Genomic DNA, 22009 nt, shown 5'->3' with positions numbered 1-22009 from the left:
CTGAGAACATCACCCAGGGCTGGAATGGAGCTGCCGCCGGGAGCCACCTTAAAACCTGCTGGCGGCTGTCGCACTGCCTGAATGGCAATCGTGAGTGGCATGAGGTCTGTGTTCTGAAGTCAAGGGGAAAGTGGAGAATATCGCATTGGTCACCAGACTTCAGAGCTGCTGGGGCAGCAGTCTGTGCCTTTCCCCTCCAGCTGAGGCAGAGAAGAGTGGGATCCTCTCTGGGGCATATTTATTATCCCCCCCCCCAAAAAAATCAACTCCCCCCGCCAAATCACCTGCCACGACTCTGTGCTTTGGAAGATGCTTCTTGCTTTAATCCTCCTGCAGGGTTTTTCCCATGCCCTGGCTGCAAATCAAGGTAAGTTGCATTCCTTTAAAGACATGGATGTTGGGCTCAACTCAGCCTTGCCACAGCTCTGGGTGCTACTGCGGAGGGGATGTGGGGGGGGGGGGGCTGGATTTTTTTTGAACCCCCAAAGCGTGTAGCACTCTGTTCCTTTCTTATGTCCACAATGGAGCTACTGTTCCAACTCCTACGTGCCACTCAGCCTTTTCTTTTGTCTGCTTTAGAAACCAATTTCCTAAACAAATGGCACACCAACTGCGTTGTGATGCTTTCCAGCCAGTCACAGACGTGAACAAACTCCGCTTACATGTACCCCGCAGAATTTCTGCAAAGAGCCTGGGTTACTAGTTATTCCCTCCAGGCCTGATCCTGCATCCTCAACATCAGTGGGCGCAGGATCGAGCCCTCCGCTCCTTGCTCCAAAGACATTACACTGGGATCAGGGGCGCTGGAGCAATTTTTATAATGGGGGTGCTGAGAGCCCTTGAACCAAACTGTAAACTCTGGATATAATGGAAACCCCTGCAAGCCAGGGGGTGTGACAGCATCCCTAGTTCCAGCACCTATGCTGGGATCCGATTGAGTTGTGCGCTAAATTGAAGTGAGTAGCCTTCAGAGCAGGGGTTAAAGCCTAGAAGGTGTTGAGAGAAAGTGTTCAACAAGCTGGCTAATCATTGGCATGCCAAAGCTCTCTTTACAGGCAGAATTTGAGGCCTCTCCTTAATCCTAATGCATTTCGCAGGGGCATTTCTTCCGAGGTTATCTATTGTGGATTTCTTTGCTGGCTGTCGACAGCTCTGAATCTCCTTCAATATTTGTGCCTGACTCCCGTTGACTTACATGGACACTGCAGGAGCCCGTTGATTGATCCTCGCTGATTGTGCTTTAAAAATATAACCCAGAGTCGGTGAGCTGTAAAATGCCACCAAAAATGTAAATATCGGCTACATATTTATATATACACCCCAAGGCCCTTTAGGAAATCGCAGTCCCTTATTCCAGCAGAATATCCCCATCTGGATAAGAGCTGAATATCCTGGACTCAGCACTTTCCAGGATTGGGGCCAGTGGTCAATACCAGGGCCTAAATGTCATGGGGGATGCTGCATGGGCTTGGGGTGACTGGAGTTCTGCATGGTCCAGGGGATGTTCGCTGTAATTAATATGCATCCAGGGCTGTGACCCATTTTGGTGCTGGTGAGGTTGAGTGTGCACCGTATGTGTAATTCACCTGGATTTATGGGTGTTCGGGGGCTGCTCTTTGATGCTTGAAATGGTGGAGTCTTTAGAAAACTGACCCTAAAGGGAAGTCGTGTGAATCCAAAATTCCTGTGATATGGTCATTTCCTGGGCTCCGCAATTCACCTTTCAATCTGCAGTCTGGATTATTTGTTTATTTAGCAAAGCGGGCCATAAACGGTAACATCGAACACTGTGCAGCGGTCCTGACTCAGGCAAAGCTCAGTGGGCTGCGTAAAGATTTTAAGATATTATTAAAAAATATAAGGCTGTTTCAATGCTGAAATCACTTCGTATCTCAATGGATTTGGATCCTGAGGATTTTTCTCTGCTGGGTGGAGCTAACCCTGTGATTATAGCATGGCAAGTAGAAGTGATATGTTGGGTAGATGAATTCTATTCTTTGATCACCGGTGATCAGTAGCTAAAACGGTGCCAGGGCAGATGCAGCAAGTGGGCAGAATAGTAGGTTTTCTGAAAACAGGTAATAAGGACAGCTGGACAGAAAATACTTGGGATTTTTCCATGGAAAATTTTGATTTTTCGTTGAAAAATTTCAGCTGAAAATTGCCCCAAAAGTAAGTGTGTGTGTAAGGGGGAGAGTGCTGAGAAAAAAACAACCCATTGGGTTTTGGCCAAATATTTTCAGTTTTCTGAAGAAAAATAAAAAAACGTCAAGGGAAAGCAGACACGTTCTACAATCATTTTCATTTACTCATACCCCAATTTTCAGCCAGACCTTTAAATAAACCTGATTTTAGCATGAAAAGTAACTCGCCAAGTCCCAGAGGACGGGACTGTTCCCAGCGACTGTGTCCTGTGACTCTGTTTTTCATTTACACGGTTCCCACTGGAATCTTCTCATCAAGCGCCTGATTCAAAATTTGCTGTAAGCCAATGAAAAGATTTCCATGGACTTCGGATCAGGCCCCAAACCTGTCTCATTAGCCCAAGCCTGGGAACAGACTGGGAACCCCTTTCTCTAATGGCCTGACTATGATTCTAAGCCTTGGGAGCGTTGGGTTTGTGCAATGAAACGCTCCTGACAGGTCTGTAGCAAAATAGCAATAAGGCAAATAAATGACACATAGAGAGCCACATAGGGCCCGATCCTGCTCTCACTGACATTACAGGCAAAACACCTAACACAGCAGAGACGTATCGTTTGTTTCATTTGACTGCTTTCAAACTTAGGCCAGATTCTGCTCTAAATTACCCCAGTTCAAAGCTGGAGTTACTCCACCATCTTCAGTAGCATTACTCTGGATTTACACTCATGTAAACAGGAGCAGAATTTAACCCATTATGCACAAAAGGAGACGCACCAAACAAAAGTAATAGGCTTGCGAAGCATTCCCACCTCTAGTCCCAGAGCTGGGCTCTGCAAACAAGCTGCTCTGATAGCTGTGCAATGCTTGAGATGCACATAAACATCAGCACTGCACCGTCACGGCTGGGCGTGAAAGGGCTGCAACCTGCTAATTTCTGCGAAGAAATGTCATCTCATCAGCTCACCAGGCCAGCCGCCGCCCCTCTTATTTGAACCAAATGCTCCCTTACCCACAAGTGAGCCCACTGAAATCAGCCAGGCTGCTTGGGGTGTAAGGCAGTAGGCAATGCTAGTCATGATGGAAGAAGGAGAGGTGATTGCACTGCTTTATGCCTTCCTGGTGAGACCGATGCTGGAACGCTGCGTCCAGCTCTGGGGTCTGCACTTTAGAAAGGATGTTGAAACACTGGAGCAGGGGCAGAGAAGAACCACACACAAAAAAATTTGAGGGCTGGAAAAAAATGTCTGACAGCAAGAGACTTCAGCAGCTCGATCTGTTGAGTGTATCAGAAAGAAAATCAAGAAGTGACTTGATTACGGTGTGTAAGTACTTTCACGGGGAGAAAACACTGGATACTCTTAATGTAGCAGAGAAATGCAGCCCAAGAACCAACGGCTGGAAGCTGAAGTCAGACCAATTCCAATTCAAAGCAGGGCAGACTTATTTTTTATCAGAGAGGGGGTTTAACCAGTGGAACAAATCACTTGGGGAAGTGGTGGATTCTCCAGGTCTTGAGGTCTTTATAGAACAACTGGAGGCCTCTCTAGAAGACCTTGAGTCAAACACAAATTACTGGGCTTAACATGGGAACTGGCTGGCCTGGTATACACAGGAGGTCAGACCAGGTGATCTAATGGGCCCTTCTGCCTTCACAGTTTCTGGCTCTGATCCTTATAATTTAGGTGGGTATTTCTGGGAGAGGCCTCTGTCTGGGAGGTGAAGATTCACCCCAATGAGAAGACATGCGTGTGGTTTGACTGGGCAGCAAAGGGGCCCAGCTGTCCCTGGTTAGCATTAAGAAAGGATTAGGAATTGAATCAGCCCCATAAAGTTTGTTTCCAACAGTGGCCAGTACAAGCAGCTTAGAGAGCGTAGCGCAGACGCTGAGCCCGGTTCTCCGTTGTCCTGCCCCTCACACTGGCCTTTGCACCAGTGCAAAGTGCTACTGAATTAGACTGAGCAGCTGGGGGTTGCTGGCAGAGACTGCCTCAAGGTGCAGGGCAGGCAGAGAATGGGTCCCTTTGAATCTCTGGCCCTGGGGTGGAAAAGCACAAATGACCCCATGGTTCTCTCTGCCCCCAAATGCCTCTTTAAATGTGTTTACCTAGCTGGGAGGTTAATTTTAGCTCGGGTCAGGGAGGCCTCAGTGGAGCTCAAGTCTCTGCCACCGAGACCGGCTGCCCTTTTAACAGAGAGCTGCTAATCTCGCCCCGCTCCGGCCCAGCCTCGGCTTCAGTTTCTCCTTTTCTGCCCATGTCCTTTTCGGTTGGGGGCAAGAGTTTTAGGGGTAGTGGGAGAAAGCGGCGCAGAGATGGGACTGAAGGCAAATGCAAGCCCCTGGTGAGTGTGTCTTACGAGAGCCCGATCTGTGACCAAGCCCCAGAGGACAGGACTCGATTATAGCCCCAGCTAGGAAAGGTTGAGGATTTGCACTCATGCTTTAGCTCCAGAGGTGCCCCGTTCCATAGGTGCCGACTTCCCCTCTGCTCAGTGAGTGCTCGACCCCCCCTCCCGCCCCTAGTCCCGGCCCTGCACCACCCTCACACTGCCCCATTCCACCCCTTCTTCAAAGTCCCCGCCCCTTCCCGCCCCCATTCCAACTTCTTTCCCCAAGTCCCTGCCCCTGCCCTGCCTCTTCTCTGCCTCCTCTCCTGAGCGCACCATGTCCCCGCTCCTCCCCCTCCCTCCTGGAAAGTCCTAAACGCCGCCAAACAGCTGTTAGGCGGCAGGGGGTGGGAAGCGCTGGGAGGGAAGGGGAGGAGCGGGGATGCGGCGCGCTGCAGGGGGGAAGGAGGCGAGGATGGGGGGAGCTTGGCTGCCGGTGGGTGCGGAGCACCTGCTAATTTTTCCCCATGGGTGCTCCAGCCCACGGAGTCGCTGCCTATGCCCCTTTCGATCCCCGATACGTTGGCCAAAAAGAGCGGCCGTCACAGCAGCAGGGCCGAACGTGCTAGCCAGGGTTTGACTGTTTGCTCATCCTGCACTGGGAGCAGGGTGACCTCCTCCCAGCCTGCTGTTAGAGGAGCAGTTAAGCAGTTAAGCAAGGCAGGGCACTTCAAAGAGAAAAGGAAAATAAAACCTGGACAACAATAGGGTCTGGTCCATCACCCCACTGAAAGCCACTCTCTTTTGATGTCAATGGATGTTGGCTCAACATGTTTGATCCCAAAGCTTTTGGGGGGAATTATTTCCCAACGCGGAAAGGCAGCCACTTCTGGGGTGGAACCTGGCAGCTCTTTAACAGCTGCATGAAATCTTATTCAAGAGAGAAGAGAGAGAAGGAGGATACTGACTGAGACCACAAGGGTGGCAGGATGTAAGGGCAAGGGGTTGGATTTGTCGTGGATCCTGGGGAAAATGCTCGGGGGTCTTTAAGGCTTACAGGTGGGAGGGGATATTGAGGCAGACTCAGCGTTAGTTATGCTGAGTAAGTGCTTTGTTTGCTTGCTTTGCAGGTTCCCACTGGACATACAGAGGTAAGGCTGGAAGAGGATTTTATTCTGGGCTTTCTCCCATTCAGTTCCTGCTCTGCCAGGCCCCAGTTCCGTTCTGCTAGCTCAGCGGGGCAGGATGCAATGCCTTCCTGCCAACACCATGCCCATGCTGGCTAGCAGGTGGCAATGGACGGTGATTGATGTTGCCCCTCCTACTGGGGATTGAGTGCACTATTTGTGCTGCCTGGCAGAGAGCTAGGGGTCTCCCCACAGACGCCTCCTGCTCGTGAGATGCTCAGACCAAAGAGGCCGGACCATTCAGGGGGCACTGCAGAGCGGCTCTTGGCCTGACCCTGGTCTTTTCCAGCCAAGGAGCTTCGAGTGCTTTGCAAGGCCTCAGTGATTAAACCCAGCACCTCATGCAGGGGGGCACACTACTCCCATTTACACAGGGGGAAAGGGAATGACTTAGCGGTAGACCAAGGAATAGAACCCAGAGATCCTTGCTCCCAGCCTCCTTCTCTAACCACTATGCACCACTCTCTTCCAGAGCAGAGACTAGAGCTCAGGGATCCTGGCTCACTGTCTCGTGCTAGACCCCAGCCCCCTTCCACAGCTGAGAAAAGAACTGAGGAGTCATGGCTCCTAGATCCTGCTCTAACCAATAGACCTCACCATTTCCCAGACCCAGGAACAGAACTCAGCAGTCTGATTCCCACTGGCCTCTGTGGGTGTTACTCATGTCCTGCAGGGGGAGAACTGGCCTCCTGGGTTCTGTCCCCAGTTCTGAGAGGACAATGTTGTCTAGTGGTTAGAGCAGGGTGTCTGGGAGTCAGGAGTCCTTGTTTTTTTCCTCAGCATTGGGAAGGGGAGGGTTGGAGCAGGGAGGCCTGGGGTTTCAGGACTCCCGAGTTCTGTCCCCAGCTTTGGGAGGACAATATGGTCTAGTGGTTAGAGCAGGTGCACAGTGACTCAGAACTCCTGGACTCTATCCCAGGCTTTAGAAAGGAGTATGGCATAGTTACAGCAGGGGAGTGATTCATCTCTTCCACAGCAGGACAGGTTTCCAGGGGTCCTGACTCCTAGTCCCCTGGTCTAACCACTGCACCCCAAACCCCAGTCCTTACCCATTGCTTTAGCCCTTGGTCCCTGGCTTTGCAGGAATTTTGGGCCTCCTGGATTCTCCCCCAACTAGTTCCCATGCTAGAATGGCCCCATTGTGTTCCCGGGGCCCTTATGTAACAATGCTAGATCCACCATCCAGATCGCCAGCTAACTGCCTGCAAACCTAACAAATCCAATTAGCACAGAGCCAGCGCATATCTGAAAGTGCAATCCTGCACTAGCTGGGCACGGCTGATCCCACTGCACGGGGGTCAGACGTAATCCTCACCTAAGCTTGGGCCCTGAAAGCACAGCATTGTGCAGGAACCTGGAAAAGCCAGCAGCGGGGACTCGTTTGACCCTACCCGACGCTGGGGGAGAGGGAGGCAGGGAGGGGACTTTGGCTGAGCAGGCAAGCCCATTTGCCCCAGCAGACCCAAGCCACATATGAGACGCCTGTGCATTTACGTGGCAGACATGGATGTTGGGTGCCCTAGGCCCAGAAGCTTCTGGGAGCTCCTAGCAACTGCCAGATGGGGCACCAAGAATGCCTGTATTTTGTGGGTATATCTGATTTGGAGGTTCTTTGTTTTCTGGGTAACTTCAGGTCCAGGGCCAACGGAAGAACAATGGCACAGTGGCAGGAAAAGCAAACAGCTTTATCTGTGCTTCCCCGGTTGGAAAATGTTTTCAGCAAACTAATTACCATAGCAGAGATTACATTCAGATGCAAATAACAGTGGGGCTCTGGCCTCCCTTCCCAAGCTGGGTCCTTCATACAAAAGCCTCCTCATTCAGCCAGAGCTGGAGAAAACCCAATTTGCCTTGTAGTGGCCTTGGCGAGGCAGAGTCGCCTTTTAAAAGCGGCATAATTAGGCTGGTTCCAGCCCTGCCAGATAGGGACACTCAAGGGAAAAGTGAAACAGGCATAGCCTAGACAGTGACGTGTTATTATAACCACTTATTCACAGTTATTTTGATTTTTGGCATTTTCCTGAACAGAAAGAGAACCTCTAACCAGGGCTCTTGCGTCCAGCTCCTCAAAGGTCTTTAGGCGCCTAATTCCCCTGGTGAATAGCTGAATCCAGGTGACTTTGCCACACAGGCCAGCATTTGTAAGTGCTCAGCACCCATAATGAGACCAGATTTTCCTAAGTGATCAGGGTGCTTATCAGCTGTTGAGGTCTTTGAAAACCCAGCAGGGCATGTCATGGTGGGAGCTGAAAGCTCCTGGAAATCCATCTCCAACGGAGGGTGCTGAGCAGTTCTGAAATTCTGCTCTGGAGCTCCTAGGAAAATCTGGCCCATCGGGAAAAATGCAGCCATACAAAGCAGATTATTGTGACTGATGCAGCCACTAGAAATGGTCTTGGTGCCAAACCAAGCTTCACCAAAGAGCATGTCTAAATCCAAACTGCCTCTAGAAACCCTGGCTAGAGTTTGTCTCTACTGAGGGTTTTATCTGTCTCCTGTCCGAGCACCTGCCAAGCATTTATAGACTGATCCTCCTGGCACCCCCCTTTGGAAAGCATCATTCTCCCCATGTTACACTCTGTGGCAGCCAGGTCTGAACCCAGCCTTTCTCCTGACAGAGGACTGGTCCTTGCACGAGTGAAGTGAGGCATAGCTGTGAAAAGCTTGGTGCTATGCAAGGGAAATTGCGTGATTCAGTGGTTACGGCAGGAAAATGGGAGCCAGGACTCCTGGCTTCAAGGCCCAGCTCAGGGGCGGTGGTGGGAAAGGGATCTGGTGATTACAGTAGGGGACTGGGCGTCAGGACTGCTGGGGTGTCCAACTTACTGCTGCTGCGTGACCCAAGGGGCAAGTCACCTCCCCTCTGCGTGCCCTCGTTCTTCCCTTATGGAACAGGGATTGTCCCTTCCAGCTGCAGCTCCTGGGGGGCTTTGAGATCCCTAGCTGAGAGGCGCTGGTGAAATGCTGAGCATTGTCATGGCCACAGCTGTGTGTGGCGCATCATGTGAAATCACGCTGCGGGGGCCAGAACTGGTCCCCACACAAATCTAGCTGGTAGAGACACCTCCCCGCCCCCTTCCCAAGGGGCTTGACCCCCCCCCCCCCTTGCACTCTCTGTTTTCAGGCCCCCACGGCCAGGAGCACTGGTCAAATGACTACCCGGACTGCGGGGGACAGGCCCAGTCCCCCATTGATATCCGGACCAAGTCCGTGCAGCACGACCCAGCCCTACCGCCTATTGAGCCCCAGGGATACCGGAGCCCTGGGGTTGGGGCCTTCACCCTCCACAACAACGGGCACACAGGTGAGGCTGCAGTTGGGGTGGAGCGGGCATTACCCCAGGAATGGAGGGGCATCTCCAGGTGGGCTGGGACCCTCCTGTTTTAATCTAGGAGCCTTGAGAGCACTGTCCGTGCCTTTTCCGTGTCCCTCCGCAAAATCTCAATGCTCAAAGCAACAGTCTTCTCCTTCGCACCCCCAGGCCTGCCTGCGCCCTCCCCTCGCTGGCCTTTTCCATCCCCGTCCCTGCTGCTGGCATGAGAGCCCCCTCCTCTGCTACAGCCTCTCTGTATCCCCCTCTCTCGGCAGCTGCTCATCCAGTTAAACCTCACTAGGACATGCAGGTAATGCCCCATTGCTGACTCTGGCCCCCCAGCTTCCTGCGTGGCACCGGGAAGCTGTCAGCCATTGCCCCATTGCTGTGGCACCGGGGAGCTATCAGCCATTGCCATGGCACCACAGACTGGTCAGCCATTGCCCCATTGCTGTGGCACCAGGTGGGGAGCTGCCAATGATTGCCCTGTTGCTTTGGCACCACAGACTGGTCAGCCATTGCCCCATTGCTGTGGCACCGGGTGGGGAGCTGCCAATGATTGCCCTGTTGCTTTGGCACCACAGACTGGTCAGCCATTGCCCTGTTGCTGACCCCTGGCTCTCAGTCTTGTTGGGGTCCCAGGGACATGCCATTTGGGGAGAAGTCAGTCTCCTTCCCCAGGAGTTTCCCTTGGGAATTATAATCAGATCCAGCCGGTCCCACCCCCTGGAAAGGTCTCACACTGGGACCCTCCTGAGAGCTGGGAGTGCTGGGTGAGGGTCATGCACTGCAGACCAGCCAGCCTCAGTCCCAAAGTGGGGCAAGCTCGCCTGCCAGGCACTAGACTTCAGAGCCCAGTGCAGCGAGGCCCCTTGGCAGAGCTTTCCCTGCCCCTCCAGGGTGGGCAGCGGGGAGAGACAGCCCTCTGGAGAAAGAGGAACCCAAATCAGTGCACACAAGGCATGGCAGGGACTCCCAGACTCGCTGCTCAGACCTCCCAGCCCAATGCATCACCCCCAGCCTGGAGCAGGGGAGAGTGAGTGAGGTGCTGTGTTGGAGGGGGGTGTTGGCTTGCAGTTGTGACTGGGGCGGGGGTATGTGGAAAGGGGAGTGTGTGTATGTGTGGGGTATGACAGGATGTTTGTGTGATGTGTGTGTAAGGAGGGGAGTGTGTGTGAACAGAGGGGGTGTGTATGTGCATATGTAGAGGTTGTGTGTTTGTCTGGCAGGGTGTTTATATAGAAAGGGCAGCGTATATGTAGGGTGTGTGTTAGTGTGGAGTGGGTCCATGGGAGGGGGTGTGCTTGTGTGACAGGGTGTTTGTGTGGAGGGGGTGTGTTGGTGACAGGGTGGTGTGTGTGTGTGACATGCGAGTGTGGGGAGATGCATGTGTTTGTGTGGAGTGTTGGGGAAAGTGGAGTACGTTTTGTGTGTGCGTAGGGAGGTGTGCTGGGGTATAGCAATATAGGGGGTCAGGAAGGGTGGAAGGGGTGTCTCAGCATTGCCAGCACTTGTACCTGTCTGGCAAATATTGAGTTATTTAGCATTGGAGGCAGGGTGAGATGCGAAACTCTCAGCTTTGGAGAATAGTTTCTAGCCCACCTGGTTCTGGAGAACAGCTTGAAAACCTGATCCGAGCGCTCCCAGGGACCAGAAGGCAGGAAAAGACCCTGCCCCTGATTCTTTGGGTCACATCTCTTGCTGTCGTGGGGCCAGCTTTGGCATTCTGAGGCCAGGACTCTTCCTGTTTGAACGCTGGGGGTTGGTGATGCGGGATGCATGCCAGGGGCCTCTCCTGCACCTTCTGGCTCCTTGCCCAGATCCCAAAGGTCCCTTGCCCAGATCCCCATGAGGGACACCTTTCCCTGCACTGCACCCTCTAGCATTCCCAGTGGGAGGCAGATGGCCCAGCATGGCCTCATCTCTGCTCCCCCTGGGCCTGAGCCTCCCAGCAGGCATCGGCAGCAAGGGCCCTAGGATGTACGGGGTTGGGAGACTCCGTGCTGTGCACTAACACCCCCTTGGCGTATGTCCCCGCAGTGGAGATGTCCTTGCCCCCGTCCATGTTCCTCCGGGGGCTTCCACAGACCTATGCGGCTGTCCAGCTGCACTTCCACTGGGGCAACGATCAGGACGAGGGGTCGGAGCATCAGGTGAACGGGGAGAGTTGCCCTGCTGAGGTGAGTGTGCTCCTGCCTCAAGGTTGGGGGCCAGAGGGCAGTTTTCTCATTGCACTGGGAACCACCAGCACCTTATCCTCTCCCTTCTTAGCCAGATCAGCTGGGCAATTGGGGCCAAAGCTACCCTGGGTGCAGCTCCACTGAAATCTATGGGGTTACCGGGACCCATCCTCCCCCCAGGCCACAAGACCTCCCCTAAAGCCAAAGAGTTTTAATTGGGGATGGAGGAGGAACCAGTTACTCCCTCCGTGCTGGTACCATCTGGTGGATAATCCTCACCCTGCCAGGTCTCCAGTTGGAGTCGTGGCAGGGAAGATTGTGCCTGGAAATGCCGCACTGGGGCTGGGGGATTAGAGGGGCCGGTGGAGGTGGTGGGGATTAGGAGAAGAAAGGTCCTGTTCTACCCCCTGGAAGCCACCAGTGCTCAGCACTAAACTGCTTAACTCTTGTGGAAGAGTCTGATACAACGTGAGTCTGAATCCAGCCTCCAGCTTCCAATACGATCAGCCCTGGTGGGGCTACCACAGTGCATTTACCCTGCTCCCCCCCATCCTCCTCTCCCTGGGAGGGTTTGCATCTCAGGTGCAGTCTATGTTTGTGTGGGGAACAGGCCAGCACGTCTTAGCAATCAATGCAGCCACCCAGGGGTGGGGTCAGTCCTGGGCTGGGGCCCCAAGGTCACCGATTGAGATCCAGCCCCGTGACAGAGAACAGCGCTGCTAGGGCCCCGATCCTGCAGCTGTTCCTCATCCGAATGGGTCCTGAGTCCCAGGAAGGGAAAGTGTGAGCATGGCCTTTCGGGCTCAGGAGCTGGCGGAGTGCTGATGGCTTCTGCAGCGGAAGGTGTGGCTGCTCGTCCCCTCTCGGGATCGGGCCTGTTGGGGCTGGCAGGTTTGCAGAGAGCAGCGCGGGCCCGGGATTGGGAGTGAAACGTTGGCTGTAGGAAAAGGGAAGGGGGAGGCTGACTAGCAGGCGGGGTGTAAAAAGGTGGGGTGTAAAACCCAGTAGCCATTTCCCGCTGGCCCTGACTTGCCAAAGGGCAGCTTGGTCCAGTGGTCAGAACACTGGGGAGCCCTGGATTGCATTCCCAGATCTGCCACTGAGCCCCCTGGGGCAACCATAGGCCTGCGCCTCTGTTCACCCCATGAGCGGATGGTGCGTGGATACTTCACTAATGGCTGAGAGACGGAAGGGGGCCCCGAGCGACTGCGCCTTTAAGAGACTGCCCCCCCTTTCGCCGCAGCTGCACATCGTGCATTACAACTCGGAGAGCTACGCCAACATCACCGAGGCCAAGCAGCAGGCAGACGGCCTGGCCGTGCTCGGCATCTTCATCGAGGTGAGCGCCCTGCCCATGACCCACTTAGGCGGGGCAGCCCGGGTGGGTTCTACAACGCAGCCAGCCTTGGGGGAAGGGGGTAAAGCTTGTGCAGGCGACAGCCAAGCTTTCTCAGAGGATGGTCCCCTGTAGGCTACAGACCGTCACCAACTTCCTCAGCCCCTGCTCCAAGTACAAGGTGCGCTCCTCCTACCTGATGTAATGTAGGCACCCAGCAACCAGCGCTGGCCATTTAAAACAGCAACCCTACCAAATCAAAGCACTCCACTGCATATACACCTCTTCCCCTGGACAGAGCGTGCGAGAGAAAGACCCCCTTGGGCCACGTGAGTCACGTGGCTCAGTGCAGGACTGGAAGGTGCTCGGAGACTGCTGTGCTGAGGAGGTTCTAAGACCCCCCCTAGAACAGAACGGGGCAGGCCCCCACTCAACCAGCCCTATAAGTGGGCCATCCAGCCTGGGTGTCTATTGTGAGCTTCCCCCAGGAGCTCAGTGCTAACCCACAGCCTCTTGTTCTCCATTCCCTCCATCAGGTTGGTGACGTGGCCAACCCTGCCTATGACAACATCTTCAATCAGCTAAAGAACATCCAGTATGCAGGTGAGGCCATCAGTTCCCAGGTGGGTGTGGGGCCTGGCTGTGGTACAGGGAGAGGAATTGTTTGGGGGGCCAGGGGTGAAGCTAAGAGGATGGGATGAGACTGAGCAGTAGACAGTACAGGGTACATATCAGGACACATTTCCTAGCAGTGAGAGTCATTAGATCCTGGCACAGACTCCTAGATTTTATGACCAGAAGGGCCCATGAGACCATCCAGGCTGAGTTCCTGTATCACACAGGTCAGAGAATCTCCCCCGTTATCCCTGATATTGGGCTAAACACACTTCTGGTCTGCTCCAGAGGAGCATTTAGTCTTTGGCTGCAGACATCAAGAGATGGAGAATTCCCCGCTTCCTGGGGCAGTTTGTTCCAACGGTTAACCATCCGCACTAGTAAAGATTTGTGCCTTATTTCGGCTTTGAATTTGTCCGGCGTCAGTTTCCAGCCAAGGACGCCTTTCTCTGCTAGATTAAAGAGCCCACTGTTGCCTGGTATTTTCTCCCCGCAGAGGCACCTGTAAGTCGTAATAATTCACCTCTCCAGCTTGTTTTTGACAAGCGGATAGCCTCCCCTGGGACAAGGCGTGAGATCCGTGGCTAGGTTGAGACGAGAGCTGGGTGCCCAACTCCTCTAGGTGCCTTTGATAATGCCAGCCCTGGTCTTTCGGCTAAACCGGACAAAGTCCCAGAGCCCAAACTGTGTAGAAGGGTAACTCACTGCCAGCGCACCCCCTCACAGGTGGGCATGGCGTAGCAGTCTTTTCCTCTGGTGTCTCCAGCTGATACCACCCCACCCCTCCTGACTTGGCCCTCTGGCCTGGTCGCACATGGTCCCAGCCTTTCCAGAGTGAGCTGATTCACCATATAGATAGTCCAGCTGCAGTGTGTTGGGTCTTCAGACTTAACAGTCCTTTGCATCCCTTCCCACCAGCGCCTCCATGCCATCTCCCTTGGAAACCCAGGCACTCCTTCTCCACCTGGTTCCCTTCCAGCCCAGGGACCCTGTAATCAACAGCTACGGTCTGTCTGCTCAGACTCTTGGCTTCCTCCCTGGCCTACGTCCTAGCCCAGCCTGCCTCTCGGCCTTTCCACTAGCCTCCGGGCGCGCCCCTCCGCAGACCCCAAAAGGAAAACGCAGCAGTCCCAAGGAACAAAGCACACTAGCAGTCCCATGCCAGGCCTACCTGCCCAAGGAAGGCCCTGCTGGTGTCTAGCAACCTCTGAGTAGCTCCAGATCTTCTTTCAAGGGGCTAGTGCAAGAGATGCTGCTCCAGTCAGCCATTCCTGAGCTGGGTTTTTCCCTCTTCCAGCCCCTCCCTCCAGGCTTGATACCTCGCCCAGGTGTCACAGGTGGGGCTGACCAAGCTCACAGTCTCTCATTAACCTTTCCCAGCTAACGTGGGGGTCTGTATATCCCCATCGGGAACAATCCAACAAGCCTACACAGGATATTCTCTGCGCTGAAACGCGGCTGCTGCTTTAACCAGCCGCCCGGCTCTAAGGGTAATACCTTGAGTCTAGGAATGGGTCTAGACCATGGGTCCCCAACCTGCAGCACATGTGCCGATTTTCACTGGCATGCTGCTGCCAGCCGGGGCCCCGGCCGCCCCGAATGGAACCCCAGGCCGGCAGTGGGCTGAGCGGGGCTGGCGGCCGGGACCCCGGCTGGCAGGAGATGGGGAATGGAACCCCAGGCCGGCGGCAGGCTGAGCCACACAACTCGCTGCCAGTCTTAGGTTCTGTCTGCAGGTGTAGTGTGTTAAATTTCTCCCCGTGGGAATGTGCTACTTGCAGAGCACCAGGGCTGCCAGCCCTAAGTAGTACATTCCTATGGGGAGAAATTTAATACACTACACCCAGGTAGGGAAGGCTGTGCCTCCCCAAACAGCCGGCCCCCTCCAACTTCCCACCCCCTGACTGCCCCCCTCATAATCCCTGACCCATCCAACCCCCCCCCGCTCCTTGTCCCCTGACCGACCCCTCCCGGGACCCCCCCAACTGCCCTCCTTAAAACCCCCCCACCCATCCAACCCCTCCTGCTCCTTGGCTTCTGACCACCCCCTCCCAGGAACCCCCACCTCTATCTTCCCCCTTGGGATCCCACCCCCCCATCCAAACCCCCTTGCTCCCTGTCCCGACTGCCCCAACCCCTATCCACCCCCCGACAGGCCCCTCAGGACTCCCATGCCTATCCAACCACCCCAGTTCCCCGTCCCCTTACCATGCCACTCAGAGCATCAGGACTGGCAGCAGTACGTAGTACAGCGTAAGTAGCACATTTCTATGGGGAGCAATTTAATACACTACGCCCAGCCCCACTCAGCCCACTGGAGTTCTCAAAATATGTTCTCGCACCACCTTGTCAAAAATTACACCACAATCAGCTTAAAAACTTGAAAACTTTGTATATTACAGTAATTGTTTAAAAATGTATAATGTTAATAAATACATCGGTTTGATGAAACAAAAGTAGTTGTACTTACATGCCTGTGCTTAATTTGTGTTTTCGATGCTTTTTCTAAAAAAATCTCACAGATCTCGCACCCCCAGAAAGGGCATCTCTCGCACCCCAGGGGGTGCATGCACCCCACGTTAAGAACCACTGCATTAAACTGATAAGATCTGTGTTTTAATTTAATTTTAAATGAAGCTTCTCAAACATTTTAAAAACCTCGTTTCATTTACATGCAACAATAGTTTAGTTATATAATATAGACAGAGAGAGGGAGAGACCTTCTAAAAACGTTAAAATGTATGACTGGCACGCGAACCTTAAATCAGAGTGAATAAATGAAGACCGAGCACAGCACTTCTGAAAGGTTGCCGACCCGTGCGCTAGACCCAGCGCTGGGCTACTGCTGCACAGAAGGAGCTCTGGCTGAAAGCAGCGTGTGCAACTGGGTGGGATTTAATGCCCCTCATTATTCGCTCTTCACGCTGGGCAAGGTTCTGATCAGGGGATGGAGGATGAGCACCAGGATCTGCATCCTAGGCACTCAGTCAGGCAGCAGATGTGACCCCTTGGGACTTCGGTGGCCAGGAGCAGAGACTCTACCCTCCCTGCGTCTTCGTGTGGCCGTTGGCATCTGCACCAAGTGGGTACGGAGGGGGGGAGGGGAGGGAGAGGAGCACGGACAACAAAGCTCCAAATGTTGGCCCTCGACTGGCTGAAAAGTGTGAGAGAGCAACTGTAAATAAATAGCAGCTGATTGCCCAGGGCCCATTCGTGGCCAGACCCAAGGGGCTCCTCTGCAAAACGTCAGACTGGCTCGGTGGAAGCAAATTTGCGTCCCTAACACTGTCCCCTCCGGCACCCCCTGCAGGTCAGAATGTCTCCATCCCGCCCTTCGACGTTCATGAGCTGCTGCCCAGGAAGCTGGGCCACTATTTCCGCTATAACGGCTCCCTGACCACGCCGCCCTGTTCCCAGAACGTGCTCTGGACCGTCTTCCAGCAGCGGGTGCAGATTTCCAGCTCCCAGGTACTCGCAGTCATTTGGGCAGGATGCCTGTGGGGCTCAGGGGTTCTAAAACAGCTGCCCCGTTAGCATTCAGATTGCCACAATGCCATGAGTCACAGACAGCTGGTGGGGGAGGAGGGACACCCCAGAGTCTAGGGCTAAGTGGGTTGGGATCGTCTCTTCACTGAGCTGTGGAGAGTGTGAAAGGTGGTCCCAGGACTTGGGGGGCATCTCACCATGCTGTGTATGAGGGGCAATCCAGGACTTGGGGAGGCATCTCTTCCCCATGCTGCATGTGGGGAGTCAACCCAGGACTTGGGGGGCATCTCTTCCCCATCCTGTGCATGTGTGGGGGCACCCCAGGACTTGTGGGGGGCATCTCCTCACAGCTCCATTCTCTTCCAGCTGGAGGGGCTGTACTCCACCAAAGCTGCGAACTCCGTGCCTCTGGTGGACAATTACCGAGCCCCTCAGCCGCTGAACCAAAGGGTGGTGTTCTCCTCCTTCCCCGTGGGTGAGTGCATCGGGCCTAGCTGGCACAGATGGGGGGTGGCTGCAGAGCCTGGCGAGAGGAGAACAGGGCCCCCCTTACATTTCAGCTGGTCTGGGGGATCTGACTCCTGTTTCTCTCCACAGGACGTAACTTTCTCATTAAGCCTTCAGCTGCTACCTACCCCCACAGACCCCAGCCCAATTGCAGCAACCAGTTTATGGAGCGATGCCCCAACCTATATCCAGGTAGAATCCAGCTCCAAAACACACAGGGCTCTAACTTCAGAGCCAAAGGGCTGGTGGTGGCATCAGGGCTTCTATCTTCCTGGCTAGAGTCGTTCGACCAGACTGTGCCACACTGAAGAACACACTAATGGACTAGCTGTGTGGCACTGCTGCCCTCTGCTGGAGAGAATTAGAGTTACTCACCTGCATGTCATGAGCCCTGTACTGCACACAGCGACTGGGGATTCTCCCCTAGAGACAGCAGGGCTGGGCTTTTGGATCAGGAGGGTCTGAGTTCTAGCCCCATTGTCACCATGCTGTGGCAGCAGAACGACAACTGGGAGGTCCCAGGAGGCCACGTTTGTGTCAGAATCTAGCACAGGGCCCGAGCCTGGCCTGCGCCCACATGGGGCGTTAGAGATCATCAACATCTGCCTCTCTCTTCTCTTGCAGGTCCCTCAGCCTACTCTGCAGGTATGGCCCTCTCTGTTATGCACAGTGGGGCTAGGAGGGGCCCATTGTGTTATGTTCATGGCAGATGCACAGAGACTTTGAATAACACGCAAGAACCCCAAAACAGAGAGACAGAAAACAGGCTGTTCCTTGAGGCGTGACAACCCCTCTCTTTAAGCTGGCTCCATCCAGAAGCCTCCCCCCCATACACACTCCTGCCCCCCCCTTCTTAAAGGGATAGCATGCAATTCCAACACAGTCCTCAGCAGAGCATGTCTGCCACTTATCAGCAATGGGGAACAGCGACTCTCTCGGGTGGGCAAAAGCCTGGGGATCCAGGAAAGAGCAGCTGGGAGCCACTGGAGTGTGCTGTCACCGGGAATGACTGGGACCCTCCCTCCCCCATGGGTCGCTCCATCCCCCGATCACACTCTTGCCTCAGAGAGCCCCCCTCCCTGAGTGCAGCCCTTACCTTCCCCTTTCCTTCCTCGGGCAGGCGAAATCGTTGCCATCGTTTCTGGGACCCTCTTCGGCTGCCTCAGCATCTTTCTCACCATCCACTTTGGGATGAAGAGAATACGGTGAGTGGAGGGGCCTGAGCCCAGTTATAGCCCTGTCCTGGATTGTGCTGTTTCAGCTCCCCTGCCCCACATGGGTGTGTGTGGTGGGGGGCTGCGGGGAGGGGGCTGGAGCTGACAAAGGGCAGAGACTCAAACACCTGTAGCTTCCAGATCCCAGCCAGGCTCCAGCAGCCTCTGTCAGCAGAGCCGGGCAGTGCCTGGCAAAGACCTCAGGCCAGGCCAGAGCCCCAGCTGGTGTAAATGGGTGTCACTCCATCTTAGTTAATGGGGGCAGAACCCCAGCTGGGACAAATCAGCTGTAGCTCCACTGGGGCCAATGCAGTGATGCTGATTTACACTAGCGGTGTGTCTGGCACCCCATGTTCCCAGGCTGTGCAGACATCCCACAACTTGGATCCCCTCCCACCCATCTCCCCAGTTATTAACCAGAGCTGATCGCAGCAAGGGTGCAGCCTAGGTGACCAGCTGCAAGAACAGGGTAGCCAGAGATGGAGCGGGCACACAGCCCCTATAGGATTTGGGGTTGCTGTGGGGGTGGAACAGGCACACAGCCCCTATAGGATTTGGGGGTTACCTTACCATTTCTGCTCGTCTCTTCCTCTCGCGCCAGAATGAAGAGGATCCGGGAGCAAAAGGATGTTGTGTTCAAATCCTCTTCCATCCGTGCAGTATCAGGCGACAGCCACCGCCCCTGAACCCCAAGACTTGCCCCAACTCCTCTGCCTCAGCCTCTGTGGGGCAACGACACAGACACCCCAAGGGTCGGCAGGCCTGGAGACGCGCTAGGCAGTCTAGCTGTAGAAGTAATGCCCATGCAGCCCCAGGAGGTTCCCCTTCAGGGGTTACTTCCCACCCAGCCTGGGGAGGGCACACAGAGCCACCCCCCCAGGCACCAGGGCCCATCCAGCCTGGGGCTGGGAGTGGCTCATAGCCGTTCCCATCAGCTGCCTGCTGGGTGGCATCTGTGAGACGAGTCAGTGGGTCTCAGCCCAGTCCCCGTCACACAGCACAACATATGGCCCCGTCACACGAACCCACCAGCAGGGCTGGTACTGCCAGCAGCCCAGGGGTCTTGCATACTAACCCCCCCACCCCAGTGCACCTCTGCCAAAGGCCAAGGCCCACGAGCAGGGCTGTGGGGACCGGGGAGGGGAAGTTTGCTGTGCTGTTTACCTGGAGTGTACCTGCTCTGTGGTATAACTGGGTGTCAACCATACCTCTCTTGCCCGCAATGAAACCCCCAGAACAGCCTGGGTAAGCAGCAATGCGGCGTGGGGGCACGGTGCGTGACACACTGCCACTCTCCCTGATGCTGTCGTGTTACACTGCAGAGCGGGTGTGGTGCATGGCACAAGGACGCTGTCTTCCCTGACACTGCAGCTCGCGGATCTAACCTCCCCAGGCCGAGGGTCCCTTCCCTCCGATAACTCTCTCCCGTGAAGGCCTGGTTGCCATTTTGCAGTGTTCAGGCAGGCTACACAGCTCCAAGATGCAAGAGCGAATCCAGCATCCCTGGCCCTGCGCCGGTCCTGTCTATGTCCCTGCCCCCGGGCTGTCAATGCACTGGGGAGAGGTAGCATCTCTGGAGCTTTGCAGGCTGCTAGCAAACACAGCAGTTCAGGGCAGGCAGGGTTGTTCCCCCGATGCTGGTCTGGACACAGTGGTTCTAACTGGAAATAAAATGCCTGGCCAAGTCTCTCCAGCTGTTGCTGTCAGAGCTTCCCCCTCTCCAAGAAAGGGTTAAAACTAACCCACATCCCAGTGTTCATCCCTTAAAGCTGCAAGGTGCTTAAAGATCCCCAGGGAGGGAGGAGGAATTACTCCCTTTTCAGCATACGGGGAAGTCTCTCCTCTCCCAGCTGCTCCAGTCAGGCCTGTCTATTTACCCATTGTCCCTAAGTGCTGCCCTGTCCAGCAGCACAGGGTGTTTGGCCAGGAGGTCCCTGCAGCCCCCTTCCCTCACTTGGGGCACAGCCCACTTTCCATCACCCCCACTCCAGCCCCCTCTGAGGGAGGTTTTTGGGTATAGCTGAACTGTCAGGGGTGCAGACCTACATCGCTCACCCTAGAATTCAGTCCCGATTTCTCAGAGGGGTCGCTTGCTGGACTGCTATGACCCAGCTAAGCCAGGGAAACAGGGTCAGACATTGAGCTAGCTGGAGAAGCTGTGACAAACCATATTGCAGGGGGAAGATGCACGTCTATCAAAACCTGAACCCTCTGCAAAATCCGGCCATTCTGCCAGAATTTTGTTTCAGACAAAGCAGGTAGGACCAACAGTGAAGTGGCCCAGGGTGACATTTTGGGAACAAAACGTTTAATTTTGTTTTGGGAAACAACTTGCCATAGTTTTTTAAAATGTTGCCTTATGTTCTCTAACCCAACATAAAAATCAAGGAGTCAAAAATCAAGAGGTTTTGAGCACCGAAGTTCCCTGGAGAATTTGGAAGTTTCAGTTTTTGTTCCAACGTGGCACAAAGCCAGATTTAGAAATCTCAAAAATCCTTTGTGAAATGGAACTTGCACCCACCCCGCAGTGCCAGCTGGAGCCAGGACTGCTTTGCATCTCTCTGGACTTGTCTATACAGTGCATTAATCCACCCCAGCTGGGGTGTAAATTCCAATGTACACCAGCATTTCACACCTAAACTAGGCCGTTTGGGCCAGGCTTCCGCGCACTAAAAGTTCCCTAGTGCATGTTAAGGTAGGACCGTTTGAAAGGGGCCTACATTAGCGGGTTCTAGGGAATGTTTAGTGCATGCCAGCAGGGGCCACAAGGGACAAGCTGGTGCGCACTAGAATTTACGCCACACCTGGTTTCATGAACACACTGTGCAGACGAGCCCTCATTCATTGCCTTGCTGTTTTTCTAGCACCCTCAGTCCTGAGATCTGAACCATCGACCCTGACAGCGTGATGAGTCTTTATTTCGGTGACAGGGAAACAGAGGCAGGGAAACATCACCCATTAGTTCTTGCTAACAGCTGCCAACAACCCAGAATGCACATTTAGAGGCAGATACCCAGAACCCAGTCACCATGGCAGAAACACTGCTGCATAGACAAACCACGGCCTGTTACTCAGGAGAGGCAGCTGCCTCCTGCATTGTAGGACTGGTGTGAACTTGCCAAAGCCCCGTGCTCCCCCTGTTGGTGGCTAGGCACTTCCAAACCCTGCTTCTCAGCTATTCGATGGGTAAGTTCTGCATCACAGGAAGCGAGAATAAAGAGCAAGTCTGTGCCACAGAAAGCTAGTTAGAGAGTTCTACTCCCACCCCCTATCCAGCTGGGCTGCTCACTCAGCAGCACCTACATTTGGAGTAATATTTTCTGCCCAGGGATGGTTCAAGGGTTAAGGAGTTCAGCATGTAAGGCTTAGCTGGAAGAGGTGAGAAAAGGAACTTGGTAAGAATCACAAGTAGGCTGGTTCCAAGCTACTGGACTGAAGAAGTAGCCAGGCTGATGGGAGAGATTTCACAATGAAAGTGCGTTTTCGCAACTCTCCGAGGCTCAGCTGAGCATGTTGCAAGGGGTCGCTCAGCAAGTGCAGTGTGGCCCAGAGGGGTAGGGCGCTAGACAGGGGTGCAGGAAAGTTGGGTTCTATTCCCAACTCTGCCACCAACCTGCCACCTGATCTTGGGCAAGTCAATTCAACTCTGTGCCTCAGTTTCCTCTCCTCCTCCATGTCTATTTAGACTCGGAGCTCTTCAG

The 22009-nt window shown here is 54.4% G+C and overlaps 1 protein-coding gene across 5 annotated transcripts; it reads left to right on the top strand.

Moving 5' to 3' along the window:
- Positions 1 to 100: 100 nt before the first annotated feature.
- Positions 101 to 21964, top strand: CA14 (carbonic anhydrase 14). Of its 5 annotated transcripts, XM_030542531.1 has the most exons (11): positions 101 to 367; positions 5601 to 5621; positions 8782 to 8961; positions 11011 to 11150; positions 12394 to 12489; positions 13023 to 13089; positions 16412 to 16569; positions 16954 to 17062; positions 17719 to 17739; positions 18215 to 18299; positions 18910 to 21964. In XM_030542531.1, exons 1-11 carry the CDS (start codon positions 310 to 312, stop codon positions 18992 to 18994), a joined length of 1020 nt encoding a protein of 339 aa, XP_030398391.1. In that variant the 5' UTR covers positions 101 to 309; the 3' UTR covers positions 18995 to 21964. The 5 variants fall into 5 exon arrangements, with proteins under 5 accessions (XP_030398391.1, XP_030398390.1, XP_030398393.1 ...); XM_030542530.1 differs by lacking the exons at positions 18215 to 18299; positions 18910 to 21964 and having other exon boundaries at positions 17185 to 17769; XM_030542533.1 differs by lacking the exons at positions 16954 to 17062; positions 18215 to 18299; positions 18910 to 21964 and having other exon boundaries at positions 17719 to 17825.
- The last annotated feature ends 45 nt before the right edge of the window (positions 21965 to 22009 follow it).

This window comes from Gopherus evgoodei, chromosome 24 (genome assembly GCF_007399415.2).
Source record: "Gopherus evgoodei ecotype Sinaloan lineage chromosome 24, rGopEvg1_v1.p, whole genome shotgun sequence".
NCBI classification, from domain to species: Eukaryota; Metazoa; Chordata; order Testudines; family Testudinidae; genus Gopherus; species Gopherus evgoodei.
The sequence above is the reverse complement of the archived record's forward strand: the minus strand, read 5'-3'. Positions and strand labels throughout refer to the sequence as shown.

Excerpts from the sequence above, each read along its gene's own strand:
- CA14 (XM_030542529.1), top strand. The coding sequence starts at position 310 with ATGCTTCTTGCTTTAATCCTCCTGCAGGGTTTTTCCCATGCCCTGGCT. Across the intron at positions 368-5,600 it reads TGCCCTGGCTGCAAATCAAG|GTTCCCACTGGACATACAGA; the intron begins GTAAGTTGCATT and ends CTTGCTTTGCAG. Across the intron at positions 8,962-11,010 it reads CCACAACAACGGGCACACAG|TGGAGATGTCCTTGCCCCCG; the intron begins GTGAGGCTGCAG and ends ATGTCCCCGCAG.